The sequence below is a fragment of the Haemaphysalis longicornis genome, unplaced genomic scaffold (assembly GCF_048455015.1).
Source record: "Haemaphysalis longicornis isolate Haplotype H1 unplaced genomic scaffold, Haemaphysalis longicornis Haplotype H1 scaffold_12, whole genome shotgun sequence".
In the NCBI taxonomy this organism is placed as follows: Eukaryota; Metazoa; Arthropoda; class Arachnida; order Ixodida; family Ixodidae; genus Haemaphysalis; species Haemaphysalis longicornis.
In genome coordinates, this window is record NW_027526225.1 from 90,187,756 (window position 1) to 90,202,709 (window position 14,954).

At 47.5% G+C, this 14,954-nt stretch overlaps 1 protein-coding gene across 1 annotated transcript in view; it reads left to right on the forward strand.

Moving 5' to 3' along the window:
• The window catches only part of LOC144162064 (gastric triacylglycerol lipase-like), a 46,685-nt gene that overhangs the window by 9,037 nt on the left and 22,694 nt on the right, over positions 1 to 14,954 (forward strand). Inside the window, exons 4-6 of the mRNA XM_077692574.1 lie at positions 4,958 to 5,075; positions 7,539 to 7,689; positions 13,399 to 13,494. Of these exons, the coding sequence (XP_077548700.1) occupies positions 4,958 to 5,075; positions 7,539 to 7,689; positions 13,399 to 13,494 (365 nt within the window). The remainder of the gene's footprint in view (positions 1 to 4,957; positions 5,076 to 7,538; positions 7,690 to 13,398; positions 13,495 to 14,954) is intronic.

Consider the following 14,954-nt stretch of genomic DNA (forward strand, 5'->3'; position numbering starts at 1 on the left):
AAATATGAGGCACACGGGACGAGCGCTGACTTCCAACTGGACTTTTATTGCAGAAAGCCAACGCCCGTACACACACTTACAACGAAATCAGTCAACCCGATAAGTAGTGATGCGAACTGTACCAAAACCAGAGATTGAAAAACACACAATTACCAAGTCCACCTGCCTCGCACCATGTACAGGTGCCCCAAAAAGTAAAAGGAGCACGGCTTCGTGAGAGTTGACTAATTTTTATTTTATGGGGCTGCCAACGTAAATATCACATGTGCGGCCCGATTTTACCCAAGAAGGACTTTCTTGAAAATTTACTTAGAGGTTGCTGGCTAAGAGCATGGCGGAGAAATCCCCTTAACATCTCCAACCCCTGCTCCGTTTACGTTTTGGGGCATCTGTACGCGGTGAGTTCTAAAACATGGCTGGTTATGTTACGTCAACGTTATTTCGCCCGTGTAAATAGTCAGGTTCGTTGGTGGACAGGGCTATAGAAGGCACGCCGACGCATTCTTCGCCTAGTGTTGCGATTTCCACGGCCTCCACGATTTCCCTTGTCACTGATCACAATTACGCTGAATGACGCTGAATTACGCTGAGCGCACTTTTTCGTAGTGCCCTTGCACACGTGCGTGGCGTGCGTGGTGATAAGGGAAATTGTGGAGGCTGCGGAAATCGCAAGGCTAGGAGGTGAACGCTGCATCGTGCCTTCTATTGCCCTGTCCTCCAAGGAGGCTGATTAATCAGACAAGTACACATGAACCAAAAAAGTAACTAAATACCGTTATGCCCGTGCCACACGTACACGAAAGATGACATTAAGTGCTTAATGCCGTAAGTTTGAATGCCATTAATTTGCTGCTACACGCACAAATCTAATGCCATCCGCTCTAATGTCATTTTTGGTTTAAGGAGTCCCGCACAACTCATTCCCCGTCACGAACGCCTTAAATCTGCCTACTCTCGAACGCAATTAGCACCAAATGAAACAACGAAACTCTCAGCACCAGTGTGTTGATGCAGAAACGTAGCTGAAGTTCGAAATAAGACGATTTTTTGCGCCCTCTTGGAGGCGAAGTTCTGAAGAAGACCAAGTTCAATAAAGCAGCGGCAAAACGCAAAACATCGTGTTACTCGTCGTTCTGAATATTTCGGGTTAGCCAAGCGCTGACAGGCGACGGCAGCTTCTGAAGCCACTTTTAGAAATGGCTCACATGAATTTTTAGAAAACACTTATCTTCATAACGCTTTCTTTCACACACACACACACACAAACATTTTAACCCTTGTAAGACGTTTTTCTCTACGTTGAAAACTTCTAAAATATGACTGCATTTCTTTTTTTGGTTATTATCAACATTATGCCTAACACATTTATTGCCTTTGCGTTTTCGCGTGTAGCACGGACCGCCCAAATATGTCATTCGGTATCTTAAGGCCTTAAACTTTTAATGTCATTTTTCGCGTACGTGTGGCACAGGTATTACTCGTTACTCGCTCAAGAAATAGCTAAATACATTACTCATTACTGATTCTCAAAAGGAACGCGTGAGTTACCCTAAAAGTAACGAGCCACTTTTCACGTGGCTTTGACGACCAAACGCACAACTGTTTTAGATGCGACTGCATCTCATTCACTCGCCTTGTCTCTGCATCCGGCGTCGTCGGCGTTGTTGTCGGCGTCCGCCCCTCCCCCATTCTCCTCGCCGCGCGAGCAGCGCTCTCCGCCGCTCACCCCCTCTCCTCTCCGATAGCGGACACTCTCTCGCGAGGAGCATTGGATTGGATTCGATTGGCTTGGCTTGGCTTGGCTTGGCTTGGCTTGGCTTGGCTTGGATTTGGATTGGATTTGGATTTGGATTTGGATTGGATTAAAGTGGATTGTGTGGATTGTGTGGTTTAAAGTGGATTAACCGGCGCGTCCCCTCACCGTTATGCGCGCTATAAAACGCGGTGCCTGCGCCGCTCCGCTCCATCGTTCCAGCGCCGTTCCTCCGCTGTCCAACGCTGCAACGTGAACCCCCTATGTGTCGCATCTACACAGGGGTTCCCGCGAGGGGAGGTGGGAGTTTTTATTGTTTCATGGTTCATTGTTTCCTTTTTAGTAGTCGTAGCACTTGAGCAGTAGCTGCCTCTCGAAGTTTTCATCGGTTATAATTCCCCACTTCCTCGGCCCTGAATCACAGCCCGTCATGAATGCATCGGTTCCTTCCTGCCTTTTGTATTATCTGAAGTTTGATTGCTTGGCTTCATATATCAACGAATAACGTCTTTTCACCTGCACCAGCTGAACTATTCGTTCGTCTCGGCCTTTGTTATCATGACGTTAATCACATGCTTTCTTTGTGTGGGCGCCCGTGTTCGACTCGTGACAATTTCGGCTGCTGGTATCTCGGCCAGTGCGCCGACACGTTCGTAAATTGAAGGCTACGACAAGAGGCCGTGATGAGCGTGGCATCATTGACAATAGAAATGACGCCCAGAGCCAACCGAAAGTAGACAACGGCGCTGCTGCTTTCGAGGCAAACATCAGCGCAATGTTCCCATAGATGCATGCACAAGTTCGAACAAAACGAGGCCGTTTAAGCGGTGTTGTACACTTTACTCCTTTGAAGTAATGAGATACCGTTACTCGTTACTTGACCATAAAAGAAACTAAATACGTCCCCCGTTCCTTTTTTTTAAATAAGTAACTAAATACCTTACTCGTTACCGGAAATATTAACCTGCCGCGGTGGCTCAGTGGCTAAGGCGTGCTGCTGAGCGTGAGGACGCGGGCTCGATTCCCGGCCACGGCGGCCACTTTTCTCATGGAGGCGAAAAGCAAAAACTCCCGTGTGTACGAGATTTCGGCGCACGTTAAAGATCCCCAGGTTGCCAAAATTAATCCGTAGCCAACCACTACGGCGCGCCTCATCGTCTGCGTTCCATCGGCGCGTTAAACCGTACAATCAATCAACCAACCGAAAATAGTAACTGGATAGAAGTAACTTGTTCCTTGTAACGCGTTACGTACATGTCTGCAGTCATTATTTACACGGGCGAAAGAACGTTGACGTAACACAGCTAGCCATGTTAGAGAACATACCACGTGCGTGGTGCGAGGGTGGGGCTGGGGGGAGTGTTGGTAATCGTGTGTTTTTGCATCTCTGGTTTTGGTACAGTTCGTACCACTACTTATCGAGTTGACTGCTTTCGTCTGAAGTGTTTGTACGCGCGCTTATAAATACGACATATTTCTGCAGTAAAAGTTCAGTTGGAAGACAGCGCTCGTCCTGTGTGCCTCCTCTTTCGTCCTTGACTCTTGCTCCGCTGTGATGTCAAAGACAAGGACTTACGGCTTGGTGATACGAACTTCAAGTGGCCATGAAAACAAAATGCAACTGTCCTCAGTTTGAACGAACCAGCATTTGGTAGCTCACTCAGCTCCGTTCGAGTGACGAAGGATCTTTTGTTAACCGAAAAACCGCAAGAAATACTGAAAAACTTTGAAATTTCGCCCTACAGTGACGTAGTATGGGCAGAGTTACGTAGTACGGGCCAGCACTGAAAAACTAGTTATTAGTGAGTAAGCTGTACGTCACTATTTACGAGTCCTGGTCAGTCCGCAAGCGGTCCGAGGACTGCCTTCGGACCAAAATTTCTGTTGGCATACATGGGAAAATCGAGCGCTGGATCGCGTCCTGGGCAGTCCGCGGACCATCCGGGACTTATAATCAAACAGAGCTAGAGGAACCACTACAATTGCAAGTCAGGCATCTTGACCCATGGCGGATCGCAAAACCGGTCATGGGCCGCCTTTGCCGCCCTTGTTGGCGTGCGGTTGTAAGGGATTGATTGATTGATTGATTGTAGGGTTTAACGCACCGGTGTAACGCGGGCGATGAGGCGCGCCGGAGTGGAGGGCTCCAAAATAATTTTTGACCACCCGGGGATTTTTAACGTGCGACAAAATCTCGTACAAACGGGTGTTTTTGCTTTTCGCCTCCATCAGAAAAGCGGCCTGCGTGGCCAGGAATCGAACCGGCGTCCTCGTGCTCAGCAGCACAACGTCTTAGCCACTGAGACAGCGGGGCGGGTGCGGTTATAAGGGGAAACATGCCTCACCTCAACGGCAATTTAAGCTACGGATTCAGAACAACTGCCAGAACTAAAAGCCCCTTCTATGAGCCAATGAGCGCGACTTCAAACGTTGCGTCGTCGCTAAGATACTGCATGCGGTTGTATTGGTCCTTCAGAAATGGCCATTAGAATTCATTAAGGACTTTTTTAAAGCCGAGTATTAAACGCCCCCCCCCCCCCTCCGAATAAAAAGCCTATGCTACGATTTTGGCTTGGCCGCTTGGTCACGGCTTCTTAAATTGTGTAACGTAATCCCAAGCACGCTTGTGAGCCGTCTAGGGTCGACAAAGAAAGTACACGACGCGGGCAGCTGCGGTACCAATAGCGGCAGCAGCAACACTGCAAAAAAGAAAAAAACTTTGGTTGATTCCTCTGTCACAGGAATCGGTGAAACACGAAAGCGAAATGTGCAGAAATCTGCAGCTAGCATGACTTGCGGGTAGGCGGCTGTCTTGTGGGTGTGCTTCGCGAGCGACGTCCTGCTGGCGGGTCGCTTCAGCATAGGTGTACTGGCATCATTTCTGTGACAGATATGACGCCAGTGAAATCTTGGTGTATCCCGGCATAAAACGCTTTTGGGTTAAAATATAAAACCCGAAAACAAGCAACCCTAATTTTCACGTACTCTATAGAACTAAAGGTTGCTTCCCCGCAAGAAGACCCTGTGTTCAGAGGTGCATCCTTCACAGGCGGCTTGCTTCGTTGTACTGGCGTCATTTCCGTGACGGATATGTAATCACTGAAATCTTTGTGTATACAGGAAAAAAACCCTTTCGTGTAAAAAAAATGCGTCCAGTCCTTTTTTGCTGCGCTTCACCGGAGGCGAATCGACGCGTGTCCGCAGGATTCGTCCTCGCAGACGCGGGCTACGACGTCTGGCTGGGCAACCTCCGCGGCAGCACTCTGTCGCGCAAGCACGTTAGACTCAGTCCCGACAAAGACCTCAAGTTCTGGGACTTCACGTAAGCTATGGACTTTTTTTGACGAATACGCGGTAAACTGTAACTGAGCTGATACCGTTGTTGGCGCGTGCTCCGAGTCTCGACATAGTGTCGCGGATTCTGAGTCGGGAAAGTGCAAAAAGATGGGCCTAACAGACACAGATACAGAGAGAGCGAGAGCGAGGGCGAGGGCGAGAGACACTATCTATCTATCTATCTATCTATCTATCTATCTATCTATCTATCTATCTATCTATCTATCTATCTATCTATAGATAGATAGATAGTGTCCGTCCGTCTATCTGTCTGTCTGTCTGTCTGTCTGTCTGTCTGTCTGTCTGTCTGTCTGTCTGTCTGTCTGTCTGTCTGTCTGTCTATCTATCTATCTATCTATCTATCTATCTATCTATCTATCTATCTATCTGTCTGTCTGTCTGTCTGTCTGTCTGTCTGTCTGTCTGTCTGTCTGTTTGTCTGTCTGTCTGTCTGTCTCCCTTTTTCTCTCTTTTTTATTATTATCACGGTCCTCTCAAGTCAAGAAGTACCCAATTTATTTCGCTACGTGTAGGCAGTGCTAGCTATAACGTGTAGTACACAGAGTTCAGCTTCATAAAGTTTAATCTCAAACTTCTTCAATACACCACTAGTTGATTTCCAGTGTACGTTTTTTTTTCCTTCTAGACCGCGAGGCAAAACCCAGTTGCTTGAAATTACCAGAAGCTAACGGCTTGGTTCATATTTATTCATGATGAAGAAACAACGATGCGCCAGCGGAAGTCAGCGAAGTGGATGCGTAGCAGAATAACCTTGACCTGGCTCGCATTGAACCACCACCTTTAAAGGGGCCATGCAGACAAAATACAAGTTTGTTTTATTCGAAAGGTTTGGTGTTTTATATTGCCCCCAGCGACATTTTTCCGGCAGCAAGTGGTGCTTTATTCACAAAGAAATTAATCAACATAAGCTAAAATTTTGATTCTCCCGCCAAATCGTGTGTTTCCTGACGTCTTCCACGACGTCACATGTGTGGGTCTTCAAGCGAACTTCAAGTGCGCCTTTCAGTCTGCAGCGAATTGCAGAGCCTTATTCACCACCAGTCCTCCCGTAGATGGCGATACCATACTGCTATGCACCGCTTAGCCTTTGCTTTGTTTTTGACCGTATTTGCACCTGGCTTGTTTTTGTTACGGTAGGTAGTAATCGTTTCGTGAAGTATGCGGTATGTTCGACAAATAGGGTCACGTACGACAATGTCGCTCACGCCAATCGGCCAGTGTCGTCTGCAACAACCCCAAGGCGCCGCACTGCTATGCAGGTATGAAAGCATAGTGATTGATTGTAGGGGGTTTAGCGCTCCGACGCAACGCAGGCGATGAGGCGCGCCGTAGTGGATAAAAGCATAGTGCGCGCAGTACCAACAGCAGTACGCACTGATACTTCTATGTTTACGTGTACTTCCGTAACTTACATTCCCACCATTCTCACTGCTATAAAATGAATATACATTACACTTAAGAGAGAACAGGTCGTTCTACAAGCTTGTAAGACCTGCGTAACTTGCGTTTTCTTTTGCCGGCCTCACCCAATCGGGCAGCTGTGCATATGACGTCATATGTTCTAGTGCTAGAAATGAGCTAGTGAGTCGCATGTCCATTCCTTTTTTTTTCTAATTATGTAGCTTATTTGATCGAAGTTTACGTTAAAAGTGGTGTCAGTATGATTCTAACAAGGCAATCGTTCAAATGAGCCAAACCTGTGTTTTGTTTTCATGGTTCTTTTAATGATCGCCAGGGCAGTCGCAAGAAGAGGTTTTTGTACAATGGGTAGAACGCGCATCAACCAGCCACACGCGGCCATCTTACGGCCGTTATTAGGGTAACTCGTCGGGTAGTTCCTGCAGTCCCACACTGCCGCGACGGTAACGTATGACGAAAACATGATGACCAGTTTTAGTGACAGAAGAGAAGTTAGACATCCAAGTTCGATTTTGATTAAACTAAAGCGACTAAAATTCAGCTGCCGTCCTTTGTGATTCTCTCATCTTCTTTGTGTCACTACGCAGTGTTTGCACCCCTTTCCTTCGAAAAATACGAAGATGTTAAACCACGGGCGGTATTCTCGAGTTTTGTCCCTTTTGCGTCCCTTTCAAAAGTGTCCCTTTTGGCAAACCCTGATTGGCTAAAAGCAAACAACCGGAAGTGACGTCACGCAAGCGCGGCAAACCTATTGCCAACGCTTACTGCTTAACCGGAAGTACGTCGCGAGGAAGGGGCGCAAAAGGGACGTTTTCAAAAGGGACAGTTACGAGGATACCGCCCTGCACTAAACATTTCTTCGTTTTGATATCTTATGCACAAAGGCGCATAACATCCAAAATATGACTCTGACAATAACCGAAGAGCTGTCATTTATATTTGTCGTATTGCGCGATTTGCCTTCCTCCTAACCTTCGTGAACGTCATCGGTCCTTGCATGTGGCCATAGGTTCCAAGACATGATCGAGCACGATGTTCCGTCCATGATCGACTATGTCCTCGAGACAACGGGACTTTCCAAGATCGCCTATGTGGGTCACTCTCAGGGCACGCTCGTCCTGTTCGGGCTCCTGTCCCTGAATCCCGCCTACAACGACAAGGTAACATCCCTCGTTTCGTGCTTTATGCGCATGCGCTCTCGGCGTTTACCAAGTAGTCTCGAAAGAGTATGATGCACTGTCAGACGCTATTTGTGTTACCGGAAAGTAACAAAGCGTTTTTCTTTCTTTACTGGAGGCCCTAACTTTGCCAACAAATGCTCATGGGCATGTTCATCGGTCATTTTTTTTCTTCTACTATAACGCCGATACGAAAATAGTTCTCCCTTAGTAAAACCTTCACTCCAAATATCGTACTGAAACCAGCGCACTGGGACCTGGTCCTTCGTTGATAGCTGAATACCCTCTTCCTGAATGTTAATCATCTCCCTGACCAGATCCTCGTTAACGCGAGGGGAGCGAGTGAGAAGTAAGTGGGATATGTTGTTAAAAATGTTCAGCGCAAAAACCAAAGACGATACACAGAAAGGCAGACAGGAGAAGCGCTAACTTTCAACTGAACTTTAATCACCGGCGGAGCCGGTAAATATAGAACAAATGGGGCATGCACAGCATACGCCACAGTAGGGTATCACATGTGCGCATATGTGTTATACCCGTGGCACACGTACACAAAAAATGACATCAAGTGTTTAAGGCCTTAAAGGAGCCAAGAAGACAAAATACAAGTTGGGTTTATTAGAAAGACTGCTTAGTCCCGATAACAATGATACCAATATAATCGAAATCTTAGAACCAATAACGTAGATATTAAAGAAAACGTGTGAAGCAGTCGCGACCCCCTAGCCAGTTTCCCGCAACTTTTCTATGACGTGACGGAACCTTGTTTGTGCGATTGGCGGCCGCCTAACTGATCTGTCGCGACGCCACATGACTGGACATCTGTAATGAGGCCTCTAGTTCCATTTGACCGCATCACTTGAATGCTAACGTGCAGTTAACACACTGAAAATTACGTTTTATTGTTGGCCCGTATGACGTCATTCTTGCTCTTAACACGTCACTGTGGCGCAAAATTCGAAAGTTTTTAAATACTTCTTGCTTTTTTTCCGTTTAAAAAAACATCTTTTGTGGCTGTAATGGAGCTGAGTGAGATACTGAATCCTAGTTCTTTCAAATTACACGAAGTTGTATTTTCTCTTCATGGCTTCTTTAATATTGTGAGCCTTTTTTTGTGTCTTTACTCATGAAGAAGACTCACGGAATGAATTATTTGCTATTCGTAAGTGGGGTCAATCTCTCACCTGTACATACCCATTACATTCATCATTTGTTGATTATCATCATTGTCTCGGGTCGTTCTGCCGAGTCACTGAGTTCCCTGCGGGCTGAGTAAAGAGACGTGCCTTGGAATTACCATTTCCTTGTTCCAGTCTGCTTTCCTCTTACAATATACTGAATGACATTATTTGGGTCGGCCATGCTACTCGCGGAAACGCAAAGACATTAAATGTGTTAGGCATGATGGTGATAATGACGAAAAAGAGAAATGCACTCGTATTTTAGAAGTTTTTAACATAGAGAAAACGTTTTACAAGGGTTAAAAATGTTTTTGTAAAAGAAAACATTATGAGAAAAAATGTTTTCTAAAAAAGGTGTGAGCCGTTTCTAAAAGCGACTTGAGCAGCTGCCGTCACCCGCCAGCCGTAGCCAAATCCGAAAAATTCAAAACGACGAGTAACACGATGCTTTGCCTTTTGCCGCTGTTTTAATGATCTTCGTCTTGTTAAGAACTTCGCCACCAAGGGTGCACAAAAAATCGTCCTATTGCGAAGTTCAGCTACGTTTCCGCGTGAACAATCTGTTTCTGAGAGTTTCGTTGGTTTGATTTGGTGGTAATCGCGTTCGAGAGTAGGCAGATGTAAGGCGTTCGTGACGGGGAATGAGTTGCGCGGAACTCCTTAAACCAAAAATGACATTAAAGCGATTGGCATTAGACTTTTGCGTGTGGCAGCGAATTAATGGCATTAAAACCTAAGGAATTAGGCACTTAATGTAATTTGTCATGTAAGTACGTGTGGCACGGGTATTAATTAATTGAAAAAAAGATTTCTCTGAGTTAAACAGGGACACCAACGTATCGCTGATACAATTATCGCCTTTTTGCTTGATATAAAATGCTTCCAACAGTTCCCGTGGACAATTTGTGGACGACTTTTAGTGGCTTTAAACAAACATAACACCCTGACGCACCCAGAATCTGTTGGCATTATTTTAGCCACTGTTCGGCGCCATGGGAAGGGTTTAGTTTTTGCGCGCGAGATTCTTTTACACAACTCGTTGCAGTTTTTAGACATTAACATCCATTTAGGTACCAAGCGTTATTCCAATTACTTTGCGCACTCCAATACGGTGAAAAGGGCGATTGCTCACTGGTGCCTGGAATCGGCTCTCTCTAAGTCATGTCCCCACGCTATGCAGGTTAGCTTTGATAAGCAATTTGAAAGGCTGCTTTCAGCCCGCTTCCCGTGCACGGTGTTGAACTCAGTCGCTGAGGCCCTCCTCAAGAAGGTTAAAGGAGGCACCGGTAGAAGAACGACTGAGCCAGCGCGAAGCACTGCAAAACCCGAAGTGGTGCCGTACACCCACAAAGTCGCCCATCACATCAAGAAGGTGGCCAACAGGCACGGGATTCCGATCCTGTTTCCGGCGCCGCGTAAGCTGGCCCGACTTTGCGCGCGCACGTCTTCCAATGGGCGCAAAAAGCAAGGATGCGACAAGAAGCATACTACGCCATTTGTGGACTGCGCTATAGGCGTCGTAAATCAGATTCCACTTAAAGGGACACTGAAGTGATATGTAAACATTGCGGGATTACTTGCGCAAATTGTAGTCCGGAGTCCCCAGGCCATGTTACGACCACTCTGGGCGCGTTTACGCGATTTTATTTAGTATAAAAATTAATTCGAAAATGCTGTCCTCCTCTCTTTACGCTCGCCCATTTTCTGCGGCGTTTTCGTGTGACGTCGAGAGGAGCCGAGCTCGCAATTGGCTGCGCTACTGCACGGCTCCCCGGCCTTCAGACACAGTCAGTCGGCCCAGCGTTTCGTCCGCCGGCCGCCGACAGGTCGTCGCAATTCCTTCGCTTAGTTGAAACGAAGCCAGGACACGTTTGTGAATGGAAGAATGGGCCTTTCTTTACTTGGTTAGTTTGTACACTGTATATAGCTCCAAGTCAAGGTCGCTTCACACAAGCGCTGCACAAGCGCACATGCGACGCTTCGCTGACTGGTACGCCAGTAGGAAAATATAAAGCCTCTTGAAGGCGGGAGAAGAGTCAGCGATGTCAATATAGGTACTAAGGAAATAAAATCAACTGATATTTTTACCGTACAGCGTGAAAATAGGGTGCGGGAAGCACTTTTTTGCGCTGGGCGAACAAGCACAGCGGTCAGCAGCACGACTACGCATCTGCGAACGCTTTTCCGTCTACGAAATGCAATTGCTAGACGTGAGCTATTGTGGAAACTCGGGGGACGCTGACTGCACGAGCGCAGTACAACAAATAGTCACCTAAGCTGCTTGAAATGCCAAAACTAAATAAAAGTGTAAACAATTGTTATACAATATATACCTTATATTACCAAGATCAAAAGAGTCCTTTCCGTGGCCGAGTGCTCTGAGGCGCTAGGTATGTTGCCGCAAGTATTTTGCAAGTCACGAGTTCGAGTCCCCGCGGGTAGGTGCTTTTTTTTTTTGTAAGTTAACTTTTTCGTTTTCTGCCGATGTTTTCTACATTGAGTTCACCTTTTTTTTGGGCCGCAGCGTTCATGGCTCCACGAACTAGTTCACAGAACGCGCGCAGGCTGGCACTGGCGCGCTAGCGAGTTCTCGTTGGCGTGCTGTTGCCATAAGCACCGACTGCTTGCGGGCATGTGGGCACAGGCCAGAATGAACAGACCCTTGGCCTGGTGCGAACCCGCTTTTTACGGTACAGGCATGAGTGAGGCAAGCTCCAAATATGGGGGAAAAGCGCATGACATTTGGGCGTATGCGGGTACGCGGAGGGCGTCCATGCACTGCGTAGGCCTCGGCTAGTGAATGCTACGATTCCAAGCCGTCCTGGGAGGCTTATCTTTATGCATTTTTACAGGTGACAACATGGCAGAAGCGCGGTACGATGATTACTGAGTTATTGAGAATGCCCATCCAACAACGCCACCGGTTGTGTTTTACAGAACCGAAACCGAAACCGAAACTTGTTTGGTTGCTCACCTTGGGCATCGTCCAATCACGGTGCGGCTCCTCCTAACGTCACAGCTTTAGTTGGTGCGGCCGCCGCAAACCGCGCATGGTAGTTTTTCTTCTTTCGCGCTTTGTAAAATAATTACCGATTTGTCAACCGGATAAACGATTAAAAGTGTGCTAATTTGAGCCAGTCTACGCAGTGCAGGCAAAAACGGGAGCTTGACAAAGTCACTTCAGTGTCCCTTTAAGTGCGGGAAAGTCTATGTTGGCCAGACCGGCCGGGCCGATGTATCAACGACCGAGCACGGGAACATGAATTGTCGATAAACAATAAAGGAGATGCGCATTTACCCGCGGATTGCGGTGCCAACAAGTGTGAGTTACTTCTGGGGGAGATTAAGATTTTTAGTAGGAGTAGAGATGCGACAGCAGGTGAACTGTTGGGAGGGTTTTATATCAAGCAAAAAGGCGATTATTGTATCAGTGATACGTCGGTGGCCCAGTTTAACTCTGGGAAATCTTTTTTCGGGCGTTTCGTTAGAGGAACACATATGCGCACATGTGCATGATACCTTACTGTGGCGCATAGTGCGCATGCCACAGTTCCATATTTAGCGGCTACACCGGTGATCAAAGTTCACTTGAAAGTTAGCGCTTGTCCTGTCTCCTTCCTTCTGTATTTTCTTTGTTTTTGCGCTAAACATTTTAGGAAGTACGAACCTTGATTTATTGATTGATTGATGGATGGATGCATTGATTGATTGATTGATTGATTGATTGATTGATTGATTGATTGATTGATTGATTGATTGATTCAACGCACCGAACCCGCCGCGGTGGCTCAGTGGCTAAGGCGTTGCGCTGCTGAGCATGAGGTCGCGGCCGGGTTGGATTCCCGGCCGCGGCGGCCGCTTTTCTGATGGAGGCGAAAAGCAAAAACGCCTGTGTGTACGAGATTTCGGCGCACGTTAAAGATCCCCAGGTGGTCAAAATTAATCCGGAGCCGTCCACTACGGCGCGCCTCATCGCCTGCGTTGCGTCGGCGCGTTAAACCGTATACAATCAATCAATAAATTGATTGATTGATTGATTGATTGATTGATTGATTGATTGATTGATTGATTGATTGATTGATTGATTGATTGATTGATTGATTGATTGATTGATTGATTGATTGATTGATTTAATGCGCTGACGCAACGCGGGAGATGAGGCTCGCCGTAGTGGAGGGCTCCGGATTAATTTTGACCACCTGGGGTTCTTTGACGTGCGCCGAAATCTCGTTCACACGGGAATTTTTCAAAAATGATTAACAAACTATCCCCCAACAAGTTTTTTTAGAACATGTTGTACGGCGCGATCATGATCCCTCTTCTACGAGAGACAATGGAAAGTCATCTCCGTTAGTGAAAGGAAACTGAAGCGAAACGTTCGTTTGTTAGCAAGTGCGAAAATGTTTCCATTAGGTGTCCGCTACATTTTTGTACAAATTACTGGGAAAACACAATTCATCCCGGTACTTTTACAGCCTGGTTGTGCGCGTGTATTGTCGTACTGTTTCAGGTGACTGTATTCGTCGCGTTGGCCCCTGTGACCGCCCCATCCCAGGCAGCCGCCGTTGTGAGCAAGCCGCTCGTAATTCTGGCTGGCAAACCTGCGGTAAGTGGCTACGTCTGAGGTACTTAAAACAGTAAGGGCTTTAAACGGCACCAAATGTACAGTAAAGGGAAGCGGCGAGCGGGTGACCAATGCGCTCCACGAAGCGTCGGCGCCGAGATGTGGCAAGACTCGGAGACAGCCGGCGCATGCGCACTGACCGCACGACGCGGGAGCAGCCGCTCTGTCGTCTGCTACGTCGCTATGCTGTGCCTCTCAGCTTACGATCACATGAGCTAGTGAGAAAATCTATGCTTGCGATAGCTGGATTAGAGTGAACTAGAATATTGGAAGAGTGGCAAATGCAAGGGCATTTTCAATGGGAGGCAGTGAGGCCGAAAAACCGGAAATCCGCAAAGGGCACTGCCATCGATTACTAGGGGGAATTCTCGGAGGACATTCGCAGTGTTAAAGAGGAGATCCGTACTGAGCTGGAAAAGCGGTACTGGGGGGCTCTTGTGCGGAGTAGGGAGCAGCGAGTGGTAGCCGAGGCACAGCCGTCGAAACTTTTTGGTGCTTTCGAGCGGGCAAGGACTGCCACTAAAGAGATTTCCGAGGTCAACCACCCTAATGGGCTCGCTCGTGGGAGCAGGGAGGTGGCGGCTGCCTTCGGCGACTACTACGAAAACTTGTTCTCGCGCGCTGTTCCCGATGTCCCTCCGCCGGATGTCCTCGATGAGCTGCCCAAGGTCCCGGAGGACGTTAAGGCTGTCATAAACAACCCCATCACGGTCGAAGAGGTCGAAAGCGCTATAAAGGAATTGCCAAAAAATAAGTCACCGGGGCCGGATGGGATCGTTTCGGAGTTCTACCAGGTATTCCGAGAGGAGATCAGCCCTGTTTTGGCGTCGGTATTCGAAAACGTCAAAAACACAAAGTTGCTGCCACCTTCAATGCGGAGCAGTAATTTGGTCCTTATACCGAAAAAAACGTCTCACGATACGGCACCCAGTGTTGAAGATTTCAGGCCTATCAGTCTGCTATCAACAGACTACTAAATCCTATCCCGAATCCTGTCCAGACGGCTCGAGAAGGCCCTCAGCAGTGTGGTGGGACCACATCAGACATGCGGATTCAGGGGCCGCTCAATAAACACCAACCTACACCGCATGAGGACTGTCTGTGAGGTGGCGGAGTCAGGGTTTTTTCCCCTTGCTGTCTTGCAACTCGATCTCAGAAAGGCCTTCGACCAAGTAGACCACGCCTTTCTGTTGATGCTCCTCCATCGGTGCGGGATAGGGGACGAAATGGTGGAGTGGATCAAGATCTGCTATACTGAAATCACCACCAGCATCATTATGAATGGGGAGGTGGGGAGCCCCATCGCCGTGAGAAGGTCGGTCAGGCAGGGCTGTCCCATGTCCCCGATTCTGTTTGCATTATATATAGAACCACTTTGCAGAATGGCAATGGCATCGAAGTCAGTCAAAGGCTTGGTTCTCGGCGACGAAGAACTAAGAGTC